The sequence below is a fragment of the Erpetoichthys calabaricus genome, chromosome 1, assembly GCF_900747795.2.
Source record: "Erpetoichthys calabaricus chromosome 1, fErpCal1.3, whole genome shotgun sequence".
Classification (NCBI taxonomy): Eukaryota; Metazoa; Chordata; class Cladistia; order Polypteriformes; family Polypteridae; genus Erpetoichthys; species Erpetoichthys calabaricus.
Window position 1 is genome coordinate 215,211,384 of NC_041394.2, and position 27,873 is coordinate 215,239,256.

At 37.6% G+C, this 27,873-nt stretch overlaps 1 protein-coding gene across 1 annotated transcript in view; it reads left to right on the forward strand.

Moving 5' to 3' along the window:
- Positions 1-27,873, forward strand: part of ccdc146 (coiled-coil domain containing 146) — a 159,501-nt gene that overhangs the window by 51,802 nt on the left and 79,826 nt on the right. Inside the window, exons 3-4 of the mRNA XM_028811642.2 lie at positions 21,074-21,156; positions 21,451-21,660. Of these exons, the coding sequence (XP_028667475.2) occupies positions 21,074-21,156; positions 21,451-21,660 (293 nt within the window). The remainder of the gene's footprint in view (positions 1-21,073; positions 21,157-21,450; positions 21,661-27,873) is intronic.

Sequence of the window (27,873 nt, forward strand, 5' to 3'; positions counted from 1 at the left end):
AAACTAAAGAGGAGTCTTCATGACATTTCTAACAGAAAACACCCAGGTTGTCTTTGGGAGCTCCATTTTGTTTGCAGTTCAGGTCCTACAGTATATAAAATGCCATTCTCTGGAGCATCTGTTCTTTTATAGTCAAACTGCAGTGGGGTGGAGTCAATTGCCCTTGGACCAGGATGAAAGTTGGTTCTCAGACATGCATGCATGACAATGAATTTATTGACAGTTTTGCACAAAAGTACAAAAGTCATAGGCCACCCAGAAAATGTTTACAAACCTAAGTGTCTGGGAAGTATGTGTTTATTTGCTTGTGAAAACACTATATAACAATAGAATAAACACACATACACATGTATATAATAAAAAGTAGCAAGAATGCCTTGTATTTTCCAAAAACAAATGTCTTGTGAGACAGCTTGACTTGACTCTTGCCAGGTTTGACCCTTAGTCTTCTCTTCAAGACACTCCAGCCATTCCATGTGTTTGTTGAATTCCACCAGCAGCACACCCAGTTGTGCTATACTGGAGCAAATACTGGGAGTACAGGATGGGGAGCACAAATACAGGAATGACTGGGTAGGTTTGGATATGGTTAAACTAGCACAATTTGACAGACATAAAAATATAAATGTAGCATTGTAACAAGAAGGCTACAGTCAGGGAGCAATAGCACACCAAACTGGATTTTTAAGATGTGATACTCAAGCTGTGAAAAGGAAATTTGAAAAAACTGGACAAGCTGAAGTCAGACAAGGTGGAAGACCCAAAAACTATCAGCATCTGATGAACAGTACTTAAAGGTCACCTATTTAAGAGTTATTATTTAAAATGCAGTGTAGTCCTAGCTTGATATCAGGGAGAGTCACCTGGCACCTAAGTACACCCCTTCAGGGGTTCCAAGACGCCTTAATAGAATTGGTTTAGTAGGGTGTGCTGCAGCTAAGAAATTATTCTTGCAAAAAAGGCAACAAGAAGAAGAGACTGTAGTATGCAAAAGGCAACAGAGTATTTAATAACAAAAAGTGTCAAAAAGATTTATATTACAGTAAGTCCAATATTGTAATTTTGTTTGCAAAGACAGCAGTATGTCAAAAGTTGAAGATAGCAATAAGTACTTCTGCAGTCTTCTGAAAAACTTTGTGGCATTTCTATCATTGTCAGGGGTGCATTTCAGCAAATGCTTTAGGTAATTTTGGATCAAAATTGATGGGATGATGACTGCTGGAGAATTTGACGCATCTTGCTGAAAACCTGAAAAACACTACAGAAGACATACCTGGAGTGAGACACTGTAGATAAAGCACTACCAGACTTAACATCATTGAAGTTGTGCAGGTGTATTGGACAGGAAAAAAACAGATAATATAAATAATAAGAGTCTTGAAAAAATCCTCAAGAAATGTGGAAGAATTTACTTGAAAGAATTAATAAAGGATTGCATCAAAACAAATTGCTGCAGGGAGGCCTCACAAAACACTTGTTTTAAAAATATAGAAAGTGTCTGTGTTTATTTCTATTTATTCTAATGCTTTCACAAGCCAATAAACGCTTTCTGCCTTGTTAATAATTTTCTTAAATGGCCTAATATTTCTGCACAGTACTATGTGTAATGATATAATAAGGCAAATGGAACTACTAATAATTATTACATGCCTCTGAATGGTGCTATAAATAGTTACTCAGGCATATACATTGTTATATTTCAGTATTCGGTATTTACATAGTTATACACATTTACTTTGCATTTTTGCATACATACAGTATTAAAAAAAATTATTTTAACTTGTACTAGGAATATTAGAAATGACATGAGTGATGTGACAAGACACAATTTAAAATAAACATCCAGACACAAACTTTAAAATAAGATTCATCTGAAGGTCAAACACAAAATCTTTTATATAACCAAGAACTTGCTAGATTATTTTGGTTAAATGGAGACAGAGAAGAAAGAAGTGGTGTCTGTTTTGTTTATTTAATTAATTCTTGTAAAGAACATTTGAATAAGGTGTCAACAAGAGCCGCTAACACAATCTGCTTCTTGCTGGTTGTATGTCTGACAAATGATTTAATGTCTGGGTGCTGTTGTGTTGGAATTCATCAAGGCATCCAGCTTTTGCACCTTTTTTCCAAATGAAGTCACCTAGACCCTGCTGAAGAGTCAAGACAAACGCCACAGAGAACAAGGCTGACCTTGCTCCTATTGTACCAGAGACTTGTTCTGATGATGTGCTATCTCTTTGTGTCCTAAAATTAGCTTGTTTCAAGAAGCCAAATTGGCATTGAAAGTTATGCTAAGAGCTGCTTTTCTCTGATGTTGAGGTGTCTTCTACTCTACCTTTTATTTTAAGGTCCGAGTGTTTTTAGGCTGGCAGTAGTAAGAGAACAAATTCTTTTAAGAAGTAGGTGTCCACTGTGGGTTCCTAAGGAAGGGAGAATGTTAAGTACAGCATAATTGGTCTATAGTAGTGTCCAGTTGTTTGATGGATAATAAAAATGTTTATCATTCAGAATATGATATATGGTTTATATAGGATATATGGTTTATAATAATGTAGATGATTTTAATGCAGCATGCTTTAACATTTAAGCATGATTCCCCAGAATACTCATCTTCTGTGACTTATTTTTCATCATTTTTTAGGTTAAATTATTTCCCAGTTCTCGTGAAATGATGTTATGAGATACATTTTCCAATTAAATGTGGAAACATCTAATGAAGATTATGTATGATGTTATAAATTTGAAGAATGTTATATATGTATAAAATATTCCCTCCTAATATTATATATGTACAGGGTGATTCTAATGGGTGGGGCCCTGAGTTATGATGTATTGCTGTCTTGTTAATGAAGCAATCCAAACAAAATAAAGATCACAGTATTCCTGGATAAATGTATGAATGGATGAGGCATGGCGCTCTTTTTGACTTACTTGTGAATTAACTGGATGACTGAGAGATCAATGAAGGTTATTTACAGCAGGATAGGGCAACCTGTTGCAATCGGGTCACTTCAAAGGGACTATGGCCACCTTGTTTCCCAGAACTGTCACCTCTGGATTTCTTCCTTTGGGGAGCGCTGAAAGGAAAAGTGTACAAGAACAAGCCTTGTACACTGGAACAATTGCAGTGAAAACTTGAACAGGAAATGGCTGCCATCACCCCTAAAATGCTTGCAGATACCTTTGCCAATATGGAGTGCCGTGTCAATCTGTGTTTGCAAGAAGAAGGCAACCATTTCCAACACTGAATGTGATTGGATCGTTTACACATTTAAGGTATGCACTGTGTTTATTTTGTTTCTCTCACTTCTTTATTACGTAACACATCATAACTCTGGGCCACACCCATTTGAATCACCCTGTATAAAATGTTCCTTTCCTATCAGTCATTTGTTTATTTTATACAGAATATCATATTTCAAACTAAAGACTGCTGGAAAATAATTTGTAAGTAATGATATAACAACATTATCAGACCAGCTTAATCCAGGTGAGTGTTTCAGGGGACCAGTGCCCATCACAGCAGGAGTAAACTGTGGATGGTGTGCCAGTCCAATGTAGGGCACACTTATATAAGGCCAGTTTGTAGTTGTTGGTCAACCTCACATTCATATATTTGGGATATGAGAGGCCAACCAGAGCACCCGGAGAAAAAACAACTAAGAAATAGGGAAAACATACAAAATTGCACAGATTAAAAAGTTGTTGTAGGTTTCAAACCCAGGATACTGGATTCTTTATGAGAAAATGAGGATAAATGCTGCACCACGGTGTCACCTCACCAATCCATTTTCTAATTATACTGTTACCAGTACAGTATCTTATGAGTCTTTTGAGATATAGTGCTAACCTGCAGCAGTAGGAGAATTAAAATATCTGATGTACGTCCATGTAAACATCCAGTTTCTATTTGCTCCACAAAAAATGTGCACTTTTCATCAGTAGGAAGCTATAATATGTTGTTTCTTCTAAAACCTTTTTAAAAAACCAAGCCATGAAATGGCATATTTTTGTTTAATAGCATAGTAGTTTGGCATTACAATCTTCATTTCAGTTCTCTTCTGTTTCCCTTAATGTTCTTCCTCATTTCTTCCAAGCATTATTAAGACCTTTCATAAGAAAGCCGCACTATTATTATTACTACTATTACAGTAATTAATATTATATATACTGTTACCTTTAATTTATAAGGTGTTATTTCCTTTATCATCATATAATGCAGAGATAAAAATGAACATGTGGCAAACATGAACATTTCCTCCATTTATTTGTTACAATGACTCCATAAACCTATAAACCAATCCCTCATATGAAGAGCGTTCTACATTTCGCTACAAACACAGCAGTACTTGCAGAACATAAAAAACTTCCTCAAAAGGTTTAGGACATTGATTGTCTGTCTTTAACAGATTGATACTCTTGAGTATTGTTACCATTGTCCAGGGATTCTGAAAAATGTTTTTACAGAAATGTATAATAAGCTTTCTGATGATGAAGAACCATAAATGTGATACATTTTCAATATTTGTAAAGATTAGGGTTCTGTCACTCCATAACAATGTAATGTTTCCTTACATGGCACACTGTAAGAGCAATTGTCAAATTTACCATGCTTTCATTTATACTTTAAACACTTAATCTTAATGCACAAGAACATTGTTGTGACTGGTCACTGACATTAACCACTACCAAACCTACTTGTAAAAGCAACAGAAACCTATTCAGTAATTTGTGTGGAAATAATAAGTGATGCCACTCACTGCATCATTGATAACTAGTCCAGTGGAAAACTATCCTGTTTGTTTTTCTCATATTTCTGTGTGGAACTGCTTTAGAGATTAATGTGAAATAATGAACAAAAAAATATTTTAAATGAGAATGGTGACTTTAATTTAATAATTACAGCAATTACTGTACATTTGAAATTTTGTTATTGACTATATTTAAATTTAAATGTCAACCTTGTCGAGAGGTTTACTTACCTCGACACTGACATTCTTGTCTCTGGTGACTCATCCAATGAAGTCAGTAGACGGATTGGGAGAGCATGGGGGGTTTATGAGGTTGCTGGAAAGGGGTGTGTGGCGCTCGTGATATCTATGCAAAAGGACGAGGGTCCGAGTCTTTAGAGTCCTGGTGCTTCCTGTCTTTCTATATGGTTGCGAGGCATGTATGCTATCCAGTGACCTGAGAAGAATACTGGACTCCTTTGGTACTGTGTCTCTTTGGAGAATCCTTGGATACCGCTGGTTTGACTTTGTGTTGAAGGAGCAGTTGCTCGTGGAGTCCCAAATGAGGCACATTACCTGCACTGTGAAGGAGCGTCAGTTATGGCACTACGGTCATGTGTTGTGATTCCCTGAGGGTGATCTGGCTCACAGGATCCTCACTGTTGAGGACCTGAATGGCTGGACAGGCCAAGGGGATCCCCACGTAACACTTGGCTGCGGCAGATAGAGGGTCTTTTCTAGAGGGTGGGACTGGACAGGCATGTCTGCCTGGGGGGGTTGCCAACCGGGATCCCGAGTTGTTTCGTCGTGTGGTGGGTGCGGCAACATACTGTACCGGTGACCTGACCTATATTTAAAATTTTACAGTGAGGATTTGCAAATTCAACCATTGAGAGACATTTGAATACATGGATTCATAAAGTATTCAGAAGGCTTCACCTTCTACATACTTTACTGTGTTCTAAATTTATTTTTCAATGAATATATTTGCCATTATTGCTCATCAGGCTATACTCAATATCCCATAATGACAAAATGAAAACATGTTTTCAGAAAGGTTGCAGATTTATTACAAATCAAAAACTAAAGTTGCACATTTACATAAATATTCTAACCCTTTCCAATGGCACTTCAGATTGTAGTTAAGTGCATCCTGTTTGCTTTAATTGTGCTCATGATGTGTCTAGAACTTGATTGGAGTCCACCTGCAGCAAATGGAATTGACTGGAAATTGTTTAGAAAGGCACACACTTGTGTATATAAGGTCCCTTAATGCACACTAAATGTCAGGAGAAATTTCTGAGCCATGAAGTTTAAGGAACTCTCTGTAGACCTCCGCAATCAAGTTGTGGTAATGCATAGATCAGGGCAAAGTTAAAGTTCTGAGTTTGACCTAAAGTTTTGAGTGTTGCCAGGACTGTCACCACACTGGCCTTAAAATTGTGAAATGGAAGAAGCTTAGAGCCACCAGGACTCTTCCTAGAGTTGCCTGTCTGGCAAAACTGAACAACTGTGCAAGAGGGGCCTCAGTACGGAAGGTGACCAAAAACTCAGTGGTCACACTAACAGAATTTAAAGGTTTTCTGCTGAGATGGGAGGAAGGACAATCATCTCAGCAGCATATCATCAATCAGGCAAATATGACAGCCTGCTTGCAGTTTGAAAAATAGCATTTAAAAGACTCTGAGAGCATAAGTAAAAAGATTCCATGGTCTAAAACACAGGTGTCGAACTCCAGGCCTGGAGGGCCACCATGGCTGAAGGTTTTCATTCTAACCCTTTTCCTAATCAGTGACCAGTTTTCACTGCTAATTAACTCCTTTTCCCTTCCATTTAATAGCCCTCTTTTTAAGGATTCTGTCCTCTGAATTGATTTGTTTCTTCATTAAATAGCAGCCAAACAGAAATGAGATGTGAAACGAGCCAACAGATGACCAGCTAAACTGGAACATCAAACTCCAACCAGTTTCTTAATGAGAAGCCAGTTCTTGCTGTTAATTAAACCCGTTGCTTAATTCCATAGCTTGCTGCTGCTCTCATTCTGCTATAGCAGACATTTCCCAAAGTGTTGATTTTCTGTTTCTGATTATTGACCTGAGAAATCAACCTTACCGAGACCCTCACCTTTCTTTATCTTCAGATAACGTGGTTAGCTGGTCACCTGTTTTCTCATTTTGTGTCTCATTATTGTTTGTCTGCTATTTAAGGAAATAGAAAGAACTAAGGGGTCTGAGTCGAGTTAATTAAATCTAAGGCAAAAGAAGTTAATTAGCAGGAAAAACAGGTCACTAATTAAGAAGGTGGTTAGAATAAAAACCTGCAGACACCCCGGTCTAAAAATTGACTCATGATGAACTTTGTGTGGTGAAGACCAGGCACTGCTCATCATCTTCCAAATACCATCCTGATGGTAAAGCATATTGGTGGCAGCATCATGCTATGGAGGTGCTTCTCAGTGGTAGGGACAAGGAGACTGGTTAGAATAGAGGGAAGGATAAATGTAGCCAAATACAGAGTGGACCTTGAAGAAAACCTGCTCCAGAGTGCATGTAACCTCAGACTGGGGTGATGGTTCATCTTTCAGCATGATGATTAAAATCATACAGCCAAGACAGCACTGGAGTGGCTTCAGAACAAGTCTCTGGCTTGCCTTAAAGTGGCTTACCAAAGGCCCTGACTTAAACCATTTGTAGAGAAGCCTGAAGATGGCAGTTTACAGATGCTTCCCATCCAATCTAATGGGACTTGAGAGGGTTTGTAAGGATGAATTTGGATAAACTGACCAAATTGAGGTGTGCAAAGCTTGTAAAAACCCAAGAAGACTTGAAGCTGTAATTGCTGCCAAAGGGACAAAATACAGAATTAAGAGTCTGAAAATTTATATAAATGAGTGATTTTAGTTTTTGATTTTTAGTAAATTTAAAAGCCTTTTTGAATTATTATAGGTTATTTAGTGCAGATTGATAGGCAAAAATGGCAAATTTATCAATTTAAAATGAAATCTGCACTGCAAGAGAAATGTGCAGAAAATAAAGGGATCAGATCAGATACTTTTGAATCCATTGTGGCTTTGCATATAGACACAGTATCTTGGAATTGTTAGAGCCACCCTCTGGGTTCCTTCTTTATTTTGCTGACAAAGTACCGAAATTAGTGGGTTTTAAGTAATCTGCCAATGAGTATCATCATGTCTTTTGTAACTGTTATACTAAATATTTTGCAAATGCCATGATGTAAATCTCGGTCTCTAGTATATTCCTACATTCAGTCTCTGTCATCAGACTGGCATTGGATATTTGGGTATGTCTTTTATTGCAGCTGTTCATCCTCTTCTTCTGATGTGAAGATAGCAATAAAAAGAATTTCCATCCTATGTGGAGCTCCACTTCTTTTGAGGTCCCTTTCAAATACATTCTGTTAAAGGTGGTGCAATGATCTGATTCTGGGCACAATCCAGTGCACGCATGCAATCAGTTGGTGGCACAATGTCATGAAGGGCAGTGTTGCTGAGTTGTGGCTTGTGTAGGTTGCTTGTTCTTGTGCATGCTTGTGTAGGTTTTCCTGCCATATCCTAAAGGGCTATAGGTTAATCATATTGGCAAATCTAAATTGGATTGTGTAAGTGTAAACATGAACATACCCATTTACACAGTGTTGGAATAAGTGGTAGATAAACTGTAATATTGATGAAAGAGTATTAGTGCTATATGACTGGTCTCCCTCTTTTATTTAACATGAGGTTAATAAAGTTCAGTTTATGTACTTTCCCTGAAACTGTGTCCTCCTCTTTTTCCCTAGAGGAAACCCCTTACGGTAATCAATTTTTTTTATTCTTCCTCTTTTGCTTTTAAAATTATTTGGAAGTGTAGTAAGGGCAGTTCTAAGAAATAGAAACAAAGTATGAATCCCACACATTCCTGGAGTTGAATTACATATGTATAGTAACAATGTATAGTAGATTAATTATAACAATAGAGAAAATTTATAAAATGCTATTAAAACTGAAGGTATGTTTTTTTTTTTTGGCCCTGACTGTTAATGGAGACTGATGGTTAATCGAGTGATGGATAATCAAGGTTTTACTGTATTTTATAAAGAAATAATTAATTTCTGAATATAAACTACAGTTTAGAAAGGATAGATTTAACTCACTTATAAAGGTAGTATACTGTAAATGTTTTTCAGTAATTAAAAAAAATATATATTTTAGGGAGGCATTCATCATCAGTTTGAAATTGAATATGCTAGATGAAATACTACATAGCATGATATAAACCAATACAAGCTGTATCATAACACTTTGAGGGAAAAATACACTGCAGAACAATTTTGAATGCACACATTGATAAAAGAGAAAGTAGGATGATGTTGGAGATCAAGAAGAGGAAGAGTGAGGGCAGAACCAAGGATCAAATGGTGGAAGTTGAAAAAGGAAGACTGCAAGGTTGAGTTTAGGGAGGAGGTGAGACAGGCACTGGGTGGTAGTGAAGAGTTTCCAGACAGTTGGGAAACTACAGCAGATGTAGCAAGGGTGGCAGCAAGAAGGGTGCTTGGTGTGACATCTGGACAGTGGAAGGAGGAAATGGAAACCTGGTGGTGGAATGGGGAAGTACAGGAGAGTATATAGAGGTAGAGAATGGCAAAGAAAAAGTGGAATAGTCAGAGAGATGCAGGAAATAGACACGAGTACAAGGAGATAAGGTGCAAGGTGAAGGGAGAGGTTGCGAAGGCTAAAGAAAAGGCGTATGATGAGTTGTATCAGAAGTTGGACACTAAAGAGGGAGAAAAGGACCTGTACCGATTGGCTAGACAGAGGGACCGAGCTGGGAAAGATGTGCAGCAAGTTAGGGTAATAAAGGATAAAGATGGAATTGTACTCACAAACAAGAAGAGTGTGTTGAGCAGATGGAAAGAGTATTTTGAGAGGCTGATGAATGAAGAGAACGAGAGAGAGAAGAGGTTGGATGATGTGGAAATAGTGAATCAGGAAGTGCAATGGATTAGCAAGGAGGAAGTAAGGACAGCAATGGAGAGGATGAAAAATGGAAAGGCTGTTCATCCCATTGACATACCCGTGGAAGCATGGAGGTGTTTAGGACAGATGGCAGTGCAGTTTCTAACCAGATTGTTTAATGGAATCTTGGAAAGTGAGAGAGTGCCTGAGGAGTGGAGAAGAAGTGCAATGGTGCAGATATTTAAGAATAAGGGGGGATGTGCAGGACTGTAGTAACTACAGGGGGATAAAATTGATGAGCCACAGCATGAAGTTATGGGAAAGAGTAGTGGAAGCTAGGTGAAGAAGGGTCATGATGATTAGTGAGAAGCAGTATGGTTTCATGCCAAGAAAGAGCACCACAGATGCAATGTTTGCTCTGAGGGTGTTGATGGAGAAGTATAGAGAAGGCCAGAAGTAGTTGCATTGCGTCTTTGTAGACCTGGAGAAAGCATACGACAGGGTGCCTCGAGAGGAGTTGTGGTATTGTATGAGGAAGTCGAGAGTGGCAGAGAAGTATGTAAAAGTTGTACAGGATATGTACAGTATGAGGAAAGTGTGACCGTGGTGAGGTCTGCGGTAGGAGTGAGGGATGAATTCAAGGTAGAGGTGGGATTACATCAGGGATTGGCTCTGAGCCCTTTCTTATTTGCAATGGTGATGGACAGGTTACCAGATTAGACAGGAGTACCCGTGGACTATGATGTTTGCTGATGACATTGTGATCTGTAGCGATAGTATGAAGCATGTTGAGGAGACCCTGGAGAGGTGGAGATATACTCTAGAGAAGAGAGGAATGAAGGTCAGTAGGAACAAGACAGAATACATGTGTGTAAATGAGAGGGAGATCAGTGGAATGGTGAGGATGCAAGGAGTAGAGTTGGCAAAGGTGAATGAGTTTAAATACTTGGGATCAACAATACAGAGTAATGGGGATTGTGGAAGAGAGGTGAAAAAGAGTGCAGGCAGGGTGGAATGGGTGGAGAAGAGTGTCAGGAGTAATTTGTGACAGACGGGTATCCACAAGAGTGAAAGGGAAAGGTCTACAGGACGGTAGTGAGACCAGCTATGTTATATGGGTTGGAGATGGTGGCACTGACCAGAAAGCAGGGAAAACAGACCTGGAGGTGGCAGAGTTAAAGATGCTAAGATTTGCATTGGGTGTGACGAGGATGGATAGGATTAGAAATGAGTACATTAGAGGGTCAGCTCAAGTTGGACGGTTGGGAGACAAAGTCAGAGAGGAGAGATTGCGTTGGTTTGGACATGTGCAGAGGAGAGATGCTGAGTATATTGGGAGAAGGATGCTAAGGATAGAGCTGCCAGGGAAGAGAAAAAGAGGAAGGCTTAAGAGAAAGTTTATGGATGTGGTGAGAGAGGACATGCAGGTGATGGGTGTCCGCTGTGGCAACCCCTAACGGGAGCAGCCGAAAGAAGAAGAAGACATTGATAAAAGAGACAGCAAATATACTGATTTCTCCAGCTATTTAAATTATTGGCCAGCTAACTAAAAAATTGTAGCAGTTTTATGTTTTGTACTGAATGAATTCCCAACACATTTTAAATACTCATAATTTCTGAAGGACCTTCATTATATGCATAAACTACTAAAAAAAATGCCTTTAATTTACGGTATATGTTGTGTGCGTGTGTGCGTGTGTGCGTGTGTGCGTGTGTGTGTGTGTGTGTGTGTGTGTGTGTGTGTGTGCGCGCGCGCTTGTGTTCGTACACATACACACATTATATATAATGGGAAAATGTGAAGTAATTTCCAGTGCACTGTTAAAATCAAAGACCTAACAAAGCCTGTTGTAGAACACTTCACATCCCTTGATCGTAGCCACACGGATCTCTCTGTATGTGCTCTTTCACAGGGCTTTCAATTCACTCAAAGAAAATCACAAAAAGCTAAGCTCCTTCTCAGGCTGGGATCATACATTTCTTAGACTCTTAATGACTTTTTTCCTTTGGAAATGCACTCTGACACCACCCTACACTAACTACTTTACATACTGTATACACAAATATAGCATGTGTATAGTACTATGCAAATGTCTTTTGCACCCTACATTTTTACATACATTTTGCCTTAGATGTTTATTTTTGTTTTCCTCATTAGTGTGGCAGAAGAGGAGAGTAGATTTCCAAAAGTTAATTTTCTAAAAATATAAATGTTTCATAGAAATGTTTGCTTTTTGTTAAAGGGCATAGCATATTAATTAAGTGACAATTTTCAGATCAAAACTTGATTAGTTTTATAAGTCTCTAAATGGTTGTAGAAGGAACCAAAATGGGAAAAGGGAAAAGAACAATCACGTTAAATGTGAGGGTGTGGCTGATGTAACAGTTTAACCTTCAAATCATCAATGTTTACAAAACTGTGGAAAGATTGAGCATAGCAACAAGATACAAGGTAGTCATCCTGTATCAGCAAAGTGTCTTCCAAGCACAAATTTTGTAACAGACAGAAGCTTCAAGGAGTGCTGTCCAAGCTTCTTTGAAGAAGCTCAAGGAAACGGGCAAGGTTGATCGTGGTGCATGGCCATGGAAACTGAGTGCAGCTGACAAAAGATCATTGAACTGACATTGTGAAAACAAACCTGAGAGACTCACCTGTGCACAGAAACATAAGACTAAAGTGCTGAATAATGTCAGCAGCTGCTCCACACTGACAAGTCAAAATTTTAAATTTTTTTGGTTCAAACAGGAAGTATTTTGTCCATAGAAGACCTGGAGAATGCCACATGGTTGGTGGTACATTTCTGCAAATGGAGTTGGTGATCTGATCCAAATTCATGGAATCCTTACTGCTGAAAAGTACTACAGGCAGAATGTTATATATTTTGCACTACCATCTGGGAGATGTCTGAATGGTCCCAACTTCATTTTGCAGCATGACAATGACACTCACACTGAAATTATTAAAAACTAGCTGCAGCAAAAAAGGGAACCGAAAATCCTGCAACAGATGGTGTGGTCCCCACAGATCTCAACATCTTTGAGCCGCTATGAGATTCCTTGCGGAGACAGAAGTACTGTATGTGAGACAGCAAAATTCTGCAGTGGAACTGTGTCAACTTTGCTAAGACACTAGAACAAACTACCAGCTCATTTGTAAAATTGCATGATTTTGGAGAAGGGATGCAATTTTAAAGGCAAAGTGTGGTCACACCAAATAATAATGTAAATTAGATTTTTACTGTTTATTCCTCATTTCATCATTTTTGAAATTATCTTTGTTTCGTAGAATTTTTTTACATACTCCTTTTGACCTGTAATGTATGTGCAGAATCATTGCTGTAATTCTAATTTCTTGGCTTTTTTTATAGTAAGTCCACTGTAAGAGTGATAGCAAAGTCACCTAAAAGAAAACAGTAGTTCTGTAAAAATAATGAGACTGTGCAATTACCTAACAGAACTGGTGACTCTCTTTTACATTATAGCACCTACAGGACTAAAACTCCATTCACCTCCCCCCTTCAAGACTGATCTGAGTCTGACTCACCATTTGAATCATATCATTTGAATATTAGCTTTTGCCTTCAAATAAGATTTATTTGTAATACATTTGAATTACATTCAAATAGTGACATTTGACCTGATAGCCCTAGCAGCCGCCATATTGCTGTTAGTGACAGCTCCCTGATGTTTTAGTATATTGAGGGTTTATGAAATTCAGATATTCAAGATTTTGGCTTATATTTTGTGACTAATGTTTTTGGGAAAACATTTTTAGTTTTAGCAATTTTAAACTTCTTAATCTTTTGGTAGTGAACCCTGTTTCTGACCTGGACACAAGTTTCATCTCCTGGTCATATTCCATTTTTTAAGACTGGGCTTGCCTTTAGTTCTTTAGCATAACACACATGGTAATGTCAGCAACTGTGTATACAGCAGGGGGCACTTATTCCCCGGAATGAATTATTTTAGAATTGCAGTCATACTAGAGACATATATCCCTCCCCAGTAGCCACAGCGGAGATATTAAGACAAGAAAAGACAGTAAAAAAGAAGAATATATTTACAATGCTTTTAAGTGCAGCAACCACTCCATTTTTTTGCTAAAAGTACCTTATTGCATTGGTCCTTCTATTATCACAAAGAAAGCCCACCATTTATTCTCGCCCTTCAGATCATCCCACTTCGCTTGTTCTCCCTTCCCCACATCAAATTCAGGTTGGTTGTGTACTTTGTGTTCCACAGAGTGTGAAACACATTGAGATGCCATCTCACGTGAGTTTATAGTCCTGTTTTTACCCAACTGAAATAATAATTATAAGTGTGATATTTTTCATTGACTATTTCATAGTTGTCTGCTGAAGACAGACAGCATATCACATTTGGTAAACAACATTCAGTTACATTGATAAGAGCGGCAGGAGAGGATTTGTCAAGGTAAAGAGGATATGCAAATGAAGTTGAGTGAAAGACGGTGGAGAAAGACAGCAATTCATACCTGGGTACCAACATTCAGCAGCATCTCTATTGGTGGTAATAGCGGGTCTTTCTTGTAAAAAAAACAAAAAAAAAACAAAGAAAAACATAATCAATTATGTTTTCAGAATAGAATTTCAGAGTTGCAACAACTTGGGCATTTGAAATGAAGCAAAAAGTCAAGTAAGGACAGGGGCATGACATGCACAATGATAAAATAATTAAAGAATTAAAACATCACTGCCAATTGGAGACAGCCATGGCACTTCTAGTGTTAAATTATTTTATCTCTCTTCTTGAAGGGGCACCATTGTGCATAGTTTTAGAACCGCTGTTGTAGAGAACTGTCCTCCTGTAGAGTGTCAGGGCTATAATACTCAGATCACTAGCAAGGATCTTAGATGGGTTAAGATGACTGCATCACTCAATCCATCACTTTTAAAGGGTTTTTTTTATTACTGTGAGATATGGACCACAGTTGATCCAGCATATCTCTCTGACTTCTGTCTGTGTGAAACTATTTTTTCCACTGTAACTGAACTGGATCTAGAAAGGGACAAGGCAGCCCGATATGTGCCAGTGGATAGCACAACTTAGCCTCACAACTTAGGTCACATTTTTGGCCACAATGATCAGTCCAGTAAAAGTTGGCAGATGCTTCCCTGGCCCTCAGAGATACTTAAAATGCCATTGCACTATTGTAATCTCCTCAAATCTAATTCAGTTTCTCTTTCCCCAGAGACTTCAATGCATTTCACCTGGTTCAGTGAAATTCCCAAAAATTTCTAATGATCACCATTGAGCAGCTTTAAATTTCTTGGAATGACTATAATCAATGAACTGATGTGGGCACAGCACATTTCTTCTCTTGCCAAAATAGCTCACCAGTACCTCTACTTCCTCATATGTCTGAGGACAGCTTGGATTTCTCCATCTATTCTCTTTAACTTCTACCACTGCACAGTGAAGTTCATACTCTCTGGCTATGTAACATCTTGGCACGATGCCTTTTTGGCTCAGGATTATAAGGCCCAGCAGAGGTTGGTGAAGGTGGCACAGAATGTTACTGCCACCCCTCTAACTTATCTTCATGACAAACATACAACACTGAATGTCTTCAGTGGCAGGCACACAGGATGATAAAAGACCTGAGACATTCTGCTGAGCCACTTTTCTCACTCTTCCCTTCTAGTAAACACTACAAGGTCATTAGCACTTGCACCAGTAGATTCACAGATGGTTTTTACCCACATGATGGAAGACCACTGAACAGTCAATCTTAAGCACAAATATACTGTATATCATCATTCATGAGTGCTTTGGAATCATCATCATGGATTCTGGTAATATAAGCACTACCACCCTGAACCAAGAGAGGATGCCAACACATTGTTCATCTGTCCAGAATCCAGAAGCTTCTGGAATGGAATAGCTGTGACACCACTTTTTCTTCTACCATAATCTCCTGCTCCTTCCAGTTAGACCACATGAAAGGACTACAGGTAATGGAAGTTGGCATTTACTTTGAACCAACCTGAATTCTAGTTGCTTAATACTTACTGTTTGGCCACATTGGTGAATTTTGCTCCCTCATGTGCCTTGTCATTTACTTTAAGTCATTTTTGGACCTTATTGTACTGGGTTTTCTGCTGTTTTGTGGAAGATCAGCCTCGACACAGACAGACACAGACTCCAGATGTCGAAAAGCACACACATTTTATTTCTGGGAACACAACACAACACAATACAATACTCGGCCCAATACAGCTCACATTCCTTTAAACTTCCTTTTCTTCTGCCCCCTCTACTACTTCTGTCGCAAGCTCTGTCATCTTCCACCTGACTCCGGCTCCCTGAGTGGAGTGAGGTGGCCCCTTTTATGGCACTCCCGGATTTGTTCCTGGTGCTCCCTGATTCTTTCGGCAGCACTTCCTAGTGTGGCGGAAGTGCCGCCCTTGCGCCCAGAAGCACTCCAGGCGTATCTGGTTCCTGTTCCGGCAGCACTTCCTGGTGTCCTGCTTTCACCTGACATTGCCTTGCGTGGATAAAATCGAGAGGCTATTTTTTTATCTTGGACCCTAGAGTACATAACCCGATGGAAGCACCGCTCCTACTAGCACCCTATGATGGCACCCAGAGACCCCAACATGGCTGCTCTACAGGACTACAACTTCCATCATACCCTGCTGGTGTCTGCTGGTATACCTCACTCCAGGGCTGGTGCCTCCTAGCAGATAAGGGGAGCATGTAGCTTGAACAATTGTCCATTCTGGCAGGGACTAGGGTCCCTGCCTGCCATCCATTATAATATATATATATATATATATAATATATATATATATATATCGTTCCTGTTTTATTGTCAGCTGTTAAGAGGGGACATGTAAGTAAGAAATTTATTATACTAAGTACAAATGACTTTACTTGTAGGAAAGAGCCTTCTGCCACTGGTTTCATTTAACAAGCATTTATTTATTTAATTAGCTCTAGTACTAAAATTTAATTAGATATGTAAGTAAACTAGGTGTATGTGGGTTAAAAAGTATCCAAGCTTACAGACCAAAGTGATGCATTGATCAGTAATTATTGTGTATCTCTGATCACACCATCTGAGGTGGGAAGACTGTTAAGCCAGTCACCACCAGTGGTGCTAAAGAAAGCATTTTAAATATGCAGGGAACAGTATCTTCAGTGAAGTAGTTGTGAAACACAATAGAGTTGTGCTGTTTCTTTATCCCATTCCCACTCAATTTATAGACACTCTGACCTCTCCCAGTCATTCCCACAGATATTGTGACTGCTCCAACATCTGCCATATTTCATAGTTTTATCAACAAATCATTGAGCAACCAGGACAAAGCCTTTACCAGTCATCCCGACATATTGCCATTGTTTTTTCCTTTTTTGCCTGGGAAACATTAAACAAACATGTTAGAGAAATCTTGAAATACCAGATATGTATTTACTTTACATCAAGACTTTGCCATAGCTCAGAAAATTAAGCATTTTCCATTTGAATCTAAAACCATTAAAAACCTAGTCTGATTTTGATAGCCTTTATTTATCTGCCAGATCCATTTTTCTAAATAAGTTTTGAACATCTCTGAAATTACATTAAATATGGCAATATGAATGGGTCTTTAAGATGTAAACAATATGGGATTTTTATAATGTAAGGGGTTATAAATTGCTCATCTGAGTCTGTACACCATTTAAAATGTTAAATGAAGTTTTATTGCTTTCACAAATTGGTGACAATAGAGCTGAAAAAAGAAGATGAAGATGAAGAATATAGTAAACTTTAATTTGGCAATTATGAAAAAAATAACAGCACTTTGAGCTACATTGTTGTATGAAAATGTGCTATATAATGTTGTTGTTGTTGTTGTTGTTCCCCTCTCCAGGCAGCTCAGGAGAACACACAGGCTTTCCATATGCACAGAAGTATTTATAAGCAGTGTGTATTCTAAAAAAAAGCGCTAAACAGGTTTTCATAAAGAAAACAGAATATTTTCCAATTTGAGATAACATAGAACATCACTTTGCCACTGAGCTAAAAGGGTGGATTAAAATTCTTTCACTTGAGTTTAGTAAAATAAATCTTTGTGTAAGTAGTGTTCTATCAGACATCACCACTGATTTTACAAAATACACACTTATCTCATTTGGTATTACTCCAACATCTGCTATTAAAATGTAAGAAATTATTTTAGTTCCAAGGCTATCCAAGAGACATATGTAAAAAGTTTAGATGAAAATGATTTGAGCATAGAACATTTTCAAAATTTTGTTATCTGGTGATGATGCTGCTTGATGACACCACTCAGTTTTTAGTTGAATTATAGACATGCCCATTGCTGTACACACAGGAATAAAGAAAGTCACATGCCTGCAGCTTTTATGTTGTGTTATGCAGAATTCCAGGCCTGACTCATGGGTGCTTAGCATTATTAGTGTTAAAAGTTGCCAGCATCACAAAAATAAAAAAGAGACTTCACCTCCAGACTAGGCCTTACAGCTCCAGGGAGGCATACAAATAAAGTAAACCTGGCTTCAAACTCAAGTAGCAGAATTTGAGGCATGCATACAAAAAAAGGCCAAATTACAAACACTAAGAGGAAGAGATGAATTGAGAAAACCCCTGGCTCAAAGAAGAAAAACAGAGTTTTTATTAATAATAAAGCTTATTTATAAAACTGTCAAAAATAATCAAAATACAAGTCAAAAATAACAAACCTAAACTCTGAAATCCTAAAGCATATCTTTAACCCTTAACTACTTGGTGTATTTTGTACACCAATCTCAGTTATTTTTGTCCAGCGTCCTTTTACTTGAACCTGTCGGCAGCATCTGCCATCTATCCTTGACTTGATTCATAATAAGTACAGTGTCATAATGGTTTCCCTCCAGTGTGTCCCCAGCCAGTTTTATGAGTGCATGCACAATCACAACTTCCATATGGTGGATTTGGTGCACAATGCGGGTATCTGAGTATGTATGACAACGATGAGATGTTCTTGCAATGACTTTGTCTGCAAGGAACATTCAACAACTGAATGAAATGTGATACATGTGCAAATCCTGCAGTGGATGAAAATGTGACTGGTAACGAATGAGCACTGAAGAAGTGGATCAGGTTTATTTTCAGATAGTCCTAGACTGTGTCATACTATTTAGTAATATGGTATTAAATTACATTAAAAACATGTACAATTTAAAATTATTGCAATATTTTATATTACAACCTCTCCAGCATGCATATGAATAGCTATTTTAACGCTGGTACGTAAAGTACACTGTGCAAGTACTTATAAGATGAGAAATTATGCAAGTAGTTAAACGAGAGCAGAAATTCCAAAAAAACATAATATCAAAATATATACATACAACTAATCAAACATCCATATGCAAGTGAGTCAAACAGGCATTGAAGTTCTCCACCCCTAGATAGCAGTCTTACAGATGTAGTGTCTGGGGGCCCCGCCATCCCTTAGGTTCAACGTGTAAAAGAAAAGGAATATGACTAAAAGAACATAACAATAACACGATAATGAGAAAATTGCAAAAACCTTCTTCAGAAAAAGCTGTACATCTGAAATGCTGTGTCTTTAATCTTTCCTTTTCAGCATGGAAATAATCTTTATGTCAGGGAAGTTATTTGAGAAAACGCGGCTTTAGGGAACTGGAGTTCAACATAAATAAAATAGCCTTTTCCATTCTCTTTCTCTCCATTTCAGTCATTTTAACAGACATTTTCAGGATTTGCTCAGGTTGTTCATTTAATCATATGTTAATGTTCTTCACTTTACAATATGGAATTTGAGTGTGCTAGTCTTAAATCCAAACAATACTGTATCTGAAACTTGCACTTTGTGTAGGTGTTGACAATACACACAATTTGGATCTTGTGTCCTTGTCCCTAGCTTGCAAACACTGGCATATCAGCATTCTTACAGACACTTACTCATTTAGTTGGTCCATTCTTGAAAACTAACACTCCTAAAGGGTTCTGCTTTAATTAGGACTGAAGTCTATAGCAACACATTCCTTGATGGTAATCAACACTAACTTCTGTCTCTCCATCCATCCTGAAACCATGATTTGTTTAGTACAAGATCTCAGTTAGCCAGGGCTAACATAGCTATTCTACCGGTAATAATAAAATAATAATTCATTACATTTATATAGCGCTTTTCTCAGTACTCAAAGCGCTATCCAGCACCTGACACATGGTTGAAGCCAACTCTGGATGGAATGTCAGTCCTTTAAAGCACACACATGCAAACACATTCACATTCATCATAAGGGAACAAATGAAAGTAAGCAATTCACATAACTTAGATAAGCTGCTGATGCTGGAGAGTTCAAAGAAAACCCATGGGAACAGTGGACAATGTGCTAACCTCTCACAAAATGGATAACAGTCAAATCCCTCGAGCTGTGAAGCTGAAGTACTATCCATTTTTAAATTTGAAACATTTTATTACTTTCTGTAAGTAGCAGCTATTTAATCAGACCATTTAGGAAAGGTCTAATTTTAACAGTTAAAGACTGTGTAGTGTACAAAAGTGAAAGGATTTTAAAAACTTTATATAAAAACAAATAAAGTGTCTATCTATCTATCTATCTATCTATCTATCTATCTATCTATCTATCTATCTATCTATCTATCTATCATTTTATATAAACAATCTGCCATTTATGTATTTCTAATGTAATTTTTACTAAGATTGAAAAATATTAAAAGGTATGAAACAATTGTTGGACTATTTATATGAGGAGTGCGTTTAATTTAGAGGGGAGACATAATATGTTACAGCATCGAAATCTGATAATCGCCCCTTAGCTATTTAGAAAACAATAGACATTTTTATTAAAGTAGAACTTGACTGAATGCCATATTAAATTACTTTTAATTCAATTAAAGAGAAAAGTATGCAATATTTCAGACTGACATAGTTTATTTGTTTAAATTACACTAAATACAATAATGTTGATTTTTTTTCCAAACAAGTAAGTTAGGAAATGGCCACATTTGAGAATTCTAGTCTGAAAACATTTGAGAGCTGTAATAAGCTCAACTCAAAACCCCACCCATTCATTCATCTCATCAACTGGCAACAATGCTGCACTTAGATGTGTCAGTTTCTGGACTGCCTATGTGGGATGTGCATGGCATCTCCTGCAAACATTCCCCACAATATGTCTGTTTTACCGCTTTCTCAGATTTGACAAATGTAAATGTTTTTCAATTGGAGTAAGAAGGTTTGAGGATGTTATGTTATGGTCTATAGTTTTTACTGTAGTGACTGATGTATAGTTGTGAGTATTAACAAAAGTAGAAAATCCTGTAATGTGCATGTGTCGATTAAATTAAATAAATCTATTCTTCTTCGTTTGTGGTCTTGAAATGTAGTTGCTGTCTGATGGAAAAGTCACTGGAGTGAGAGTGGCAGAACTAAAAGCAAGTTACTCGTTGCTGCATGAGACTCTGAAGAGGTATGGAAGTACTCAGTCTGTAACGGGAATGGCTACCTGTAGCATTACTGAGTTTTACTCTTATTTGTAATAAACTGTATTTGATAAACTTTGTGTAAATAACAAAACTGTTTAGACTTATGTAACTACAGTATATTGATAACCGTATGTCTTTACTGTTAATTATATTCTTTTTCCTTTTTTTAGTTTTTTTAGTAATTGCTACTAAATAAAATGTAGACCTTTTCAGAATTTTCTACAGAAGTGTGAAAAAATTCAAAAATGTGCACTTTTCCATGTTTTCACTATTTGCAGTACTCAAGAGTCAGAGATCCAGTTGCTTCAAAATGCTAAACGCTTTACAGCAGAAATTGAGCAGCAGCAACAAGAGTTAAATCATGCTGATCAGTTTCCAGAAGGCTGTGACACTGAGGTGAGCAAAATGAGGCAGCAGCTCCTTAAGTTCCAGAATGACTTGGACGAGATAGAGGAAAGAAAAGATCACCTTCAATATAAGCTGCAGAGGTAAGTGTTCTTCACTCTGTTTAACAGAGGATCTGAAATTATACACCACTGTTTATAATTTTTGATAGTTAATCATACATCCACTGATTCACAGACTTGGACACAATATTAGTGTTGCCTCCTGGAGTCATAGGGTGTTTCAGATCTTACAACAGACACCCTCTCCCAGGCGCCTGTGTCCAAGTGGCATTTTGTGATCCCTGCATATCACCCCTTTTCAGCCAGATCCATATTGATGCCCTCTCTGCAACCACCATGTGTTTGTAATTCCTGGTCACTGATATCTAGGGACTGGTAGACATAAGTTCCCTTCCAATTTTTAGAACAGCGTGTAGAACAGACACAATATATCAGGAGTGTTTTTTATTAGTTTATCCACTGATGATATTTTCATTACTTTTTTGAACCTGATTTATCCAATACAGGCTCATAATGAGCCCCAGTGTGTCCAGGCAGTGCTTGGCCTACACAGGAACAACACATGTAATGGCAGCTTATTTCATCCACAGGCACATCTATATTTTAACCAGGCTAGGTTAGAGTTGCCATTTATTTTAATGTGAACATCTTTACAATGTGATAGGAAATTTGACTGCCTAGAAAAATCCCCATAGACATGAAGAGAATATGCAAACTATGCCGACAGGAACTGAACCCTCTTCCAGAGGCATGAGGTAGCAAGCCTAAATACGGCACACCATACTTCCCATCTACTGATTTATCCATCTATTTGCCGACCTACTAATACCATTCAGGGTCACCAGTGTCTGTCCTGGCAAAACTGGATGCAAGTTGAGAAACCAACCCTGAAGTGGGCACCAGTCTATCACAGGGCACACACAGATGTCTATTCTCATGCTTACTGTGCCAACTTTGAATTGTTATTTAGCCTTTCACATCTCTTTGGGAAATATGAGATAGACGCTAAAGACAAAGCCACATAGACACAGAGAAAACATGCCAAGATCGCACAAGGAATGCCTGGCCTGAGATTCTAACCGGGACTCTAAAGCTGTAAGATAGTTGTCCTAACCAACAGTCTACCATATTAACCTGTTTGTCTTTTGACTTGAGATCTTTTAAGTTGAGACCAACAGAATGAAGCTTGGCAGTTTTAATCTTTTAAGACAGTCCATACTATACTAAAATAGAACTTTTCAGATGATGATTTTTTTTTTAGAACTTGCATTTATTCTGTTTTCTGCTCTTGGCATTTTTCCTACAGTCCAATCACTTGGCACTCAAGTATTTAAGTGTTTTTGAGACTTAAGGATAAGTTTATTTATACATATTTGTCCACTGGATTATCTCCTACTCTTTTCCTTCCAAAATTGGTATGTAATAAATGAGAACAAAAATGGAAAAACACTTACCTTGATGAAATGGGATTCTGCTGCTAAAACTATGACAGTAGAATTCTAGAGAATTTTAAGACAGAGAATACTAATATCCATGTTTTGATCATTATAGTGTACTTTGTTTTCCATTAATAGAATGGGTATTTTTGAAAACATCATCAAAAGAGAAGCCAATCTGTCTATTGTTTGTTAGTTTAGTATTATTCTGATGAGGGACGAGAACTGTACTGCAAATGACAACTGTAATTAGATCCATTACCAGATTCATTGTCAGACTCTAAAAAGCATTGAGTGTGTGTGTGTACATACAGTATAACCCATGTACAGTATTACACAATTTGACAATACATGCATATCAAGTTCAGAACTCTTTTGTTTTCTATACTTACTTTGTGCAATTCACAGACATAGAATGTAAAACTGTAACGTCTATATCTGGCAACATCGGACACAAAAAAAAAAGAATCAGCCCCAACCAATCATCCTTATATGGATGTTTATGAGATGGGGAGTGAAAACTGAAGTAATCTAGGCAACAACAATAGAGACACGGGAGAACCTGAAATCACAAGGTACACAGAGTCCAGGCCAGCATGCAAATCCAAGTCTCTGGAGCAGTAAGGCAGTAGCACAAACCTCTGCATCACTGTGCTCATGTATTTTGTATTATGATTGAAATAAACACATCTCTGCCCTTCTGCCCATTAAAATGCAACAGTTATTGTTTTCAGTAATATTTACACATGTGCCAACATAGATGTAGAAGAAATATGTATAATCAAAGAAAATAAAGAGTTTTTTGATTAAAAAACAATACAAATGATTTTTCATCATGCTATCTCATTTTTTACATTGTAATGGATGAATATTATAGGACAAAAGTGCAGTATCTAATATTCATCACTCCCACAGATTGGTTTGGAGATATTTCAGCCCATTTCTCTTTATAAAAATATACTATTTCTTTGATATATTTAGAATGTCTTCTTGTTAACTGCTTGTTTTGGACCATGTCACATTTTTTTTAATTATGTTCGGGATTTTCAGTTAGTCATTCCTAAACCTAAAATGTTTTTCAACTGATTCTGTTCTTGGCTTATGTGTTTTGGAATGGTGCTGTTATGCATGATCCTTAGTCTTCTATACTTCTGCTCATGGATGCATACTCTCACTTTTACCTGCAGAATTTTTTAATAGTGTCTTGATTTCATTATTCCCTCAATGAGTACAACCTGCTCGGGTAGTGAGGCTCTACACATGTAAAGGTTTCTCCTTATGGTTAACTCATGAACAGTGACATTAACCAATGCCTAAGATGGCCATGAATGCTTAACCCTTACTCAGGGGCAGTTTGTGACCTTTTTAATTTTGTTTCCCCTATGCCGTTAGTGAAAGTTTTGTTGCATGCCCACCTTTGCAAAGAGAGGCATTACTTTTTTGCTTTTAACTGCAGATTTATTGAGATCAAAGTCATTAGAAATGCTTCTATTAAAAAAAATGTTCCAGCCAACATTTGCATTGTTTATAGGGATTGGCCCTTCAAAGTCATGCACCTTGTTAATTGGAACATCCATCTCAAAATAGAAATGACAGATATCTGGGGGTTGAAGGTTCAAAGAATTTGAATGCTCTACTCTTCATCCCTGTCAGGCTCCAGTTAGTGATTGGCATTTCATGACAGAATGGAATTGTGGAGATTAAGATAGCCAGCATATGACATTAATAGCAAAAGCATACATGCTAATATGAATTAGTGAGAAAAAAACCCTGGTTCTAATGTGATGACATGTGACTGGGCAAAAAGAACCAAAGACATAGACACATTAAAACACAAAACGGTTGTAGCTTGTGTCCAGCAGGGAGCATAAATTCCACAAATGGACTAGGTTCAAAGCTGTGAATTGCACTATGGAACTGTCATTATGCTTATAATGCACCTCATAGGTACAATAGTGACACAACCCAGTCTCACCCCATATAATATGTTAATACTTAGCTTGTCTAAAAGAATCTTTCAGCACTTAAATTCACATTCAGGCTCTGTCTTCAGACCCTCATCAGAGATTAATGCAGCAGTTACAGTCTGTGGGAACTGTCATTGTTCTGCCTGTTATCTTCTGCAGATGCTGTCAGCATGTTCAGAAGTCTGGAGTATGGAATGTTTATAGGGAGCAGCAATTCAGACGTCAAGTCCCAGGGGTGTGCAGGTTAGAGCAGCTGTGGTTGTCCAGCGCATCCATGTACAGCAGTTGTGAGGTCTTAAAATGTCAGGGTGCACCAGCCCTTGTTATAAGAAACCAATCTGTGTCTAACTAGGAGTGTTGCCGCCCCCTATGTGAGTGTAAAGCATATTAAATACACAGGAGTTGATGGAACTACAGACGCGGTAACATACGGAGGTTCTGCAGGAGATCGGTATGGTGGAGGAGGTTATCTCTTAAAGTGAGATAAAGGAAGTGTTTGCAATATGGGAAAAAGTTTCGAACTTTAAAGAAAAGAAACACCCTGAAAAAGTTACAACTGATCGTGCAGCGGCGCTATTTAATGACAAATGTTTAACACTTGACTTTATTGAAAAGAAACACCAGTTGCAACTGATCGTGCAGTGGCGCTATTTAATGACACTTGCCTAACTCACAAAGGGGAGGACTAAACAAAGCTCCTTGGACAGGTTTCTATTGAAATGCCTTAAGAATGAAAGTGACGAAAGCGTGGCAAAAAGAAAAAAACTAGTGAAGAAGAAAATTAAGTTAAGCAAAAGTGAAGTGAAAGAAAAAAACATTACAATACGCTAATCGGCTTTGCCAACATCTGTTTATTTCTTTAGATTCTCTTTTATGTATTAGGTTTTGTATATAATATTTGTTCATTATAAATAAATTTTTCTTATGTTGAAAACATTTAACAAAAAATTGGGGTGGTTTTTTGGGGGTTGGCACGAATTAATCTCATTTCAATTAATTTCAATGGGGAAAATTGATTTGAGATACAAGCATTTTGACTTACAAGCTCGGTCACGGAACGAATTAAACTCGTATCTCAAGGTATCACTGTAGTTATAAATGAAACTCACCTCAGGTGGTAGTTGAGTAATTGTCATTGCCAAGCAACTCTAAATTGAAGGTATGTTCAAGAGCACAGCAGAATACAAGGCATGAGAAGTTTACTTGCTTTTTTTTTTTTTTTTTTTTTACTAAGAACAGTGATTTAATTCATCTTTTTATTAGGATCTGACTTCCATGCAAATCAAAATAATGCAGGAACATATGCATAGTAACATATGATTGCAATGGTTCACCAATATTCTTATGTTCTCTTAAAGGGCTGTTGACAGGTATTTTATTGTATTATCAGCTTACCTGTGACATGCACCTAACACAAAAGGTACCAGCTAACCTCTTATGTTCTTTTCTTAATGGTAGATAGGAAGAAATGTCAAAAACAGCTACGTACCTGTTTCCTCTTGTCACTGACTATGCTCTACTCTGCATAAATACCTCTATTGGCATGCTGATTCCCTGACTGGGACTGCATTTTCCTTTCAATTCTTTATTTCAATCCAGTTTTACCAACCGTAGAGGGCTTCACAATAGCATCTTCTTTACCCTTAATGGACCACAGCTAGGCAAGGATTGATCAATATTGCTATCAGATACACTAATAGCAATCAGACAAAGACAATGATTAACTTTTCCTCAAAACCAATAACAGCAAATATAAGCAATATAAAGAATTATACAACCTGGGTGGGCTCATGTAGTCTTTATTTAGTCCCAGATGAGAATTCCCACATGGCCCAGATCCATAGTTACAGATTATATACCGTTAATTGAAAAATTAAAAGAAAAAGATTTCAAGCTGGAGAGAGATGTCTTTTCCAAGTCTCCAGCAGCTAAACAGCAGCAGATAGCGAGCTCCATGAAAGTGACTGAGCCTATTCTAAAGGTGTCCATTTTTGCAACTGAGTTAAACACTCAATTTTTGCTACAAGGCCAAAATGAACAGAGAAAACTTTTTGAAAAAAGTGTTATAAAAGGAAATCACTATCAACACCCCCCTTCTCACCCAAAGGTATCACCTGGCTCTCTTTCCATTAACAGAATGAGAAATATTTTAGTTTCTCAAAACACTAAGTCATTATCATACAAACTAAAGGTTGATTCTTGTGGGAATCAAAAGCTGCTTGAAGCTGCAAACAGACTGACTTTACAAAACTCTCTAAAGTCCTGCTTCACTTGCTAACCATATAAAATACTCTGAATCCTATTTTGCCTTTTCCAGTGTACATTGCACATCTCTTTAGCGTAACAAGATTGTTAGACTTAGGCCTTGTACCTCAAATCGGTTACTTGAAAAAGTTAAAGTATCTCTCATGCAGCAGGTTTTACTGCATGTACAGCACATCTATTACAAGTACTATAGGAAGTAATAAACTGTTTCTGGTAACACTGCACATTCGTGAAATTGTTCTCTGGAATTCAGGTTCCCAGTGTTATCATGGTTTGTCCCTAAAAGGAAGACCAAGAATTGAAAAGAAAAACAAACTCTAATTCCATCAACAAAATGTATGAAATAAACTTAAACCAATGAACAATCAACAATAATTTATGAAGAACACGTAAATATAATTTCATTTGCTGTCATGAGGAACTGGGTGCACACCCTAATGGTAGATCTGCCCCTGAAGTCAAGGAACAGGGAAAATTAAGCAAAATTGGAAAGAACAGAGAGATGCATGGAGTATGGAGTATTGCAGAGTCACAGGAGATGAGTGGCGAGTAAAAAGAAAGGCTTAGTGTGGAGGCGATAGCTGTTTTGATGTGAAGAAACAGACTTAATAAAGTATCTATCTATC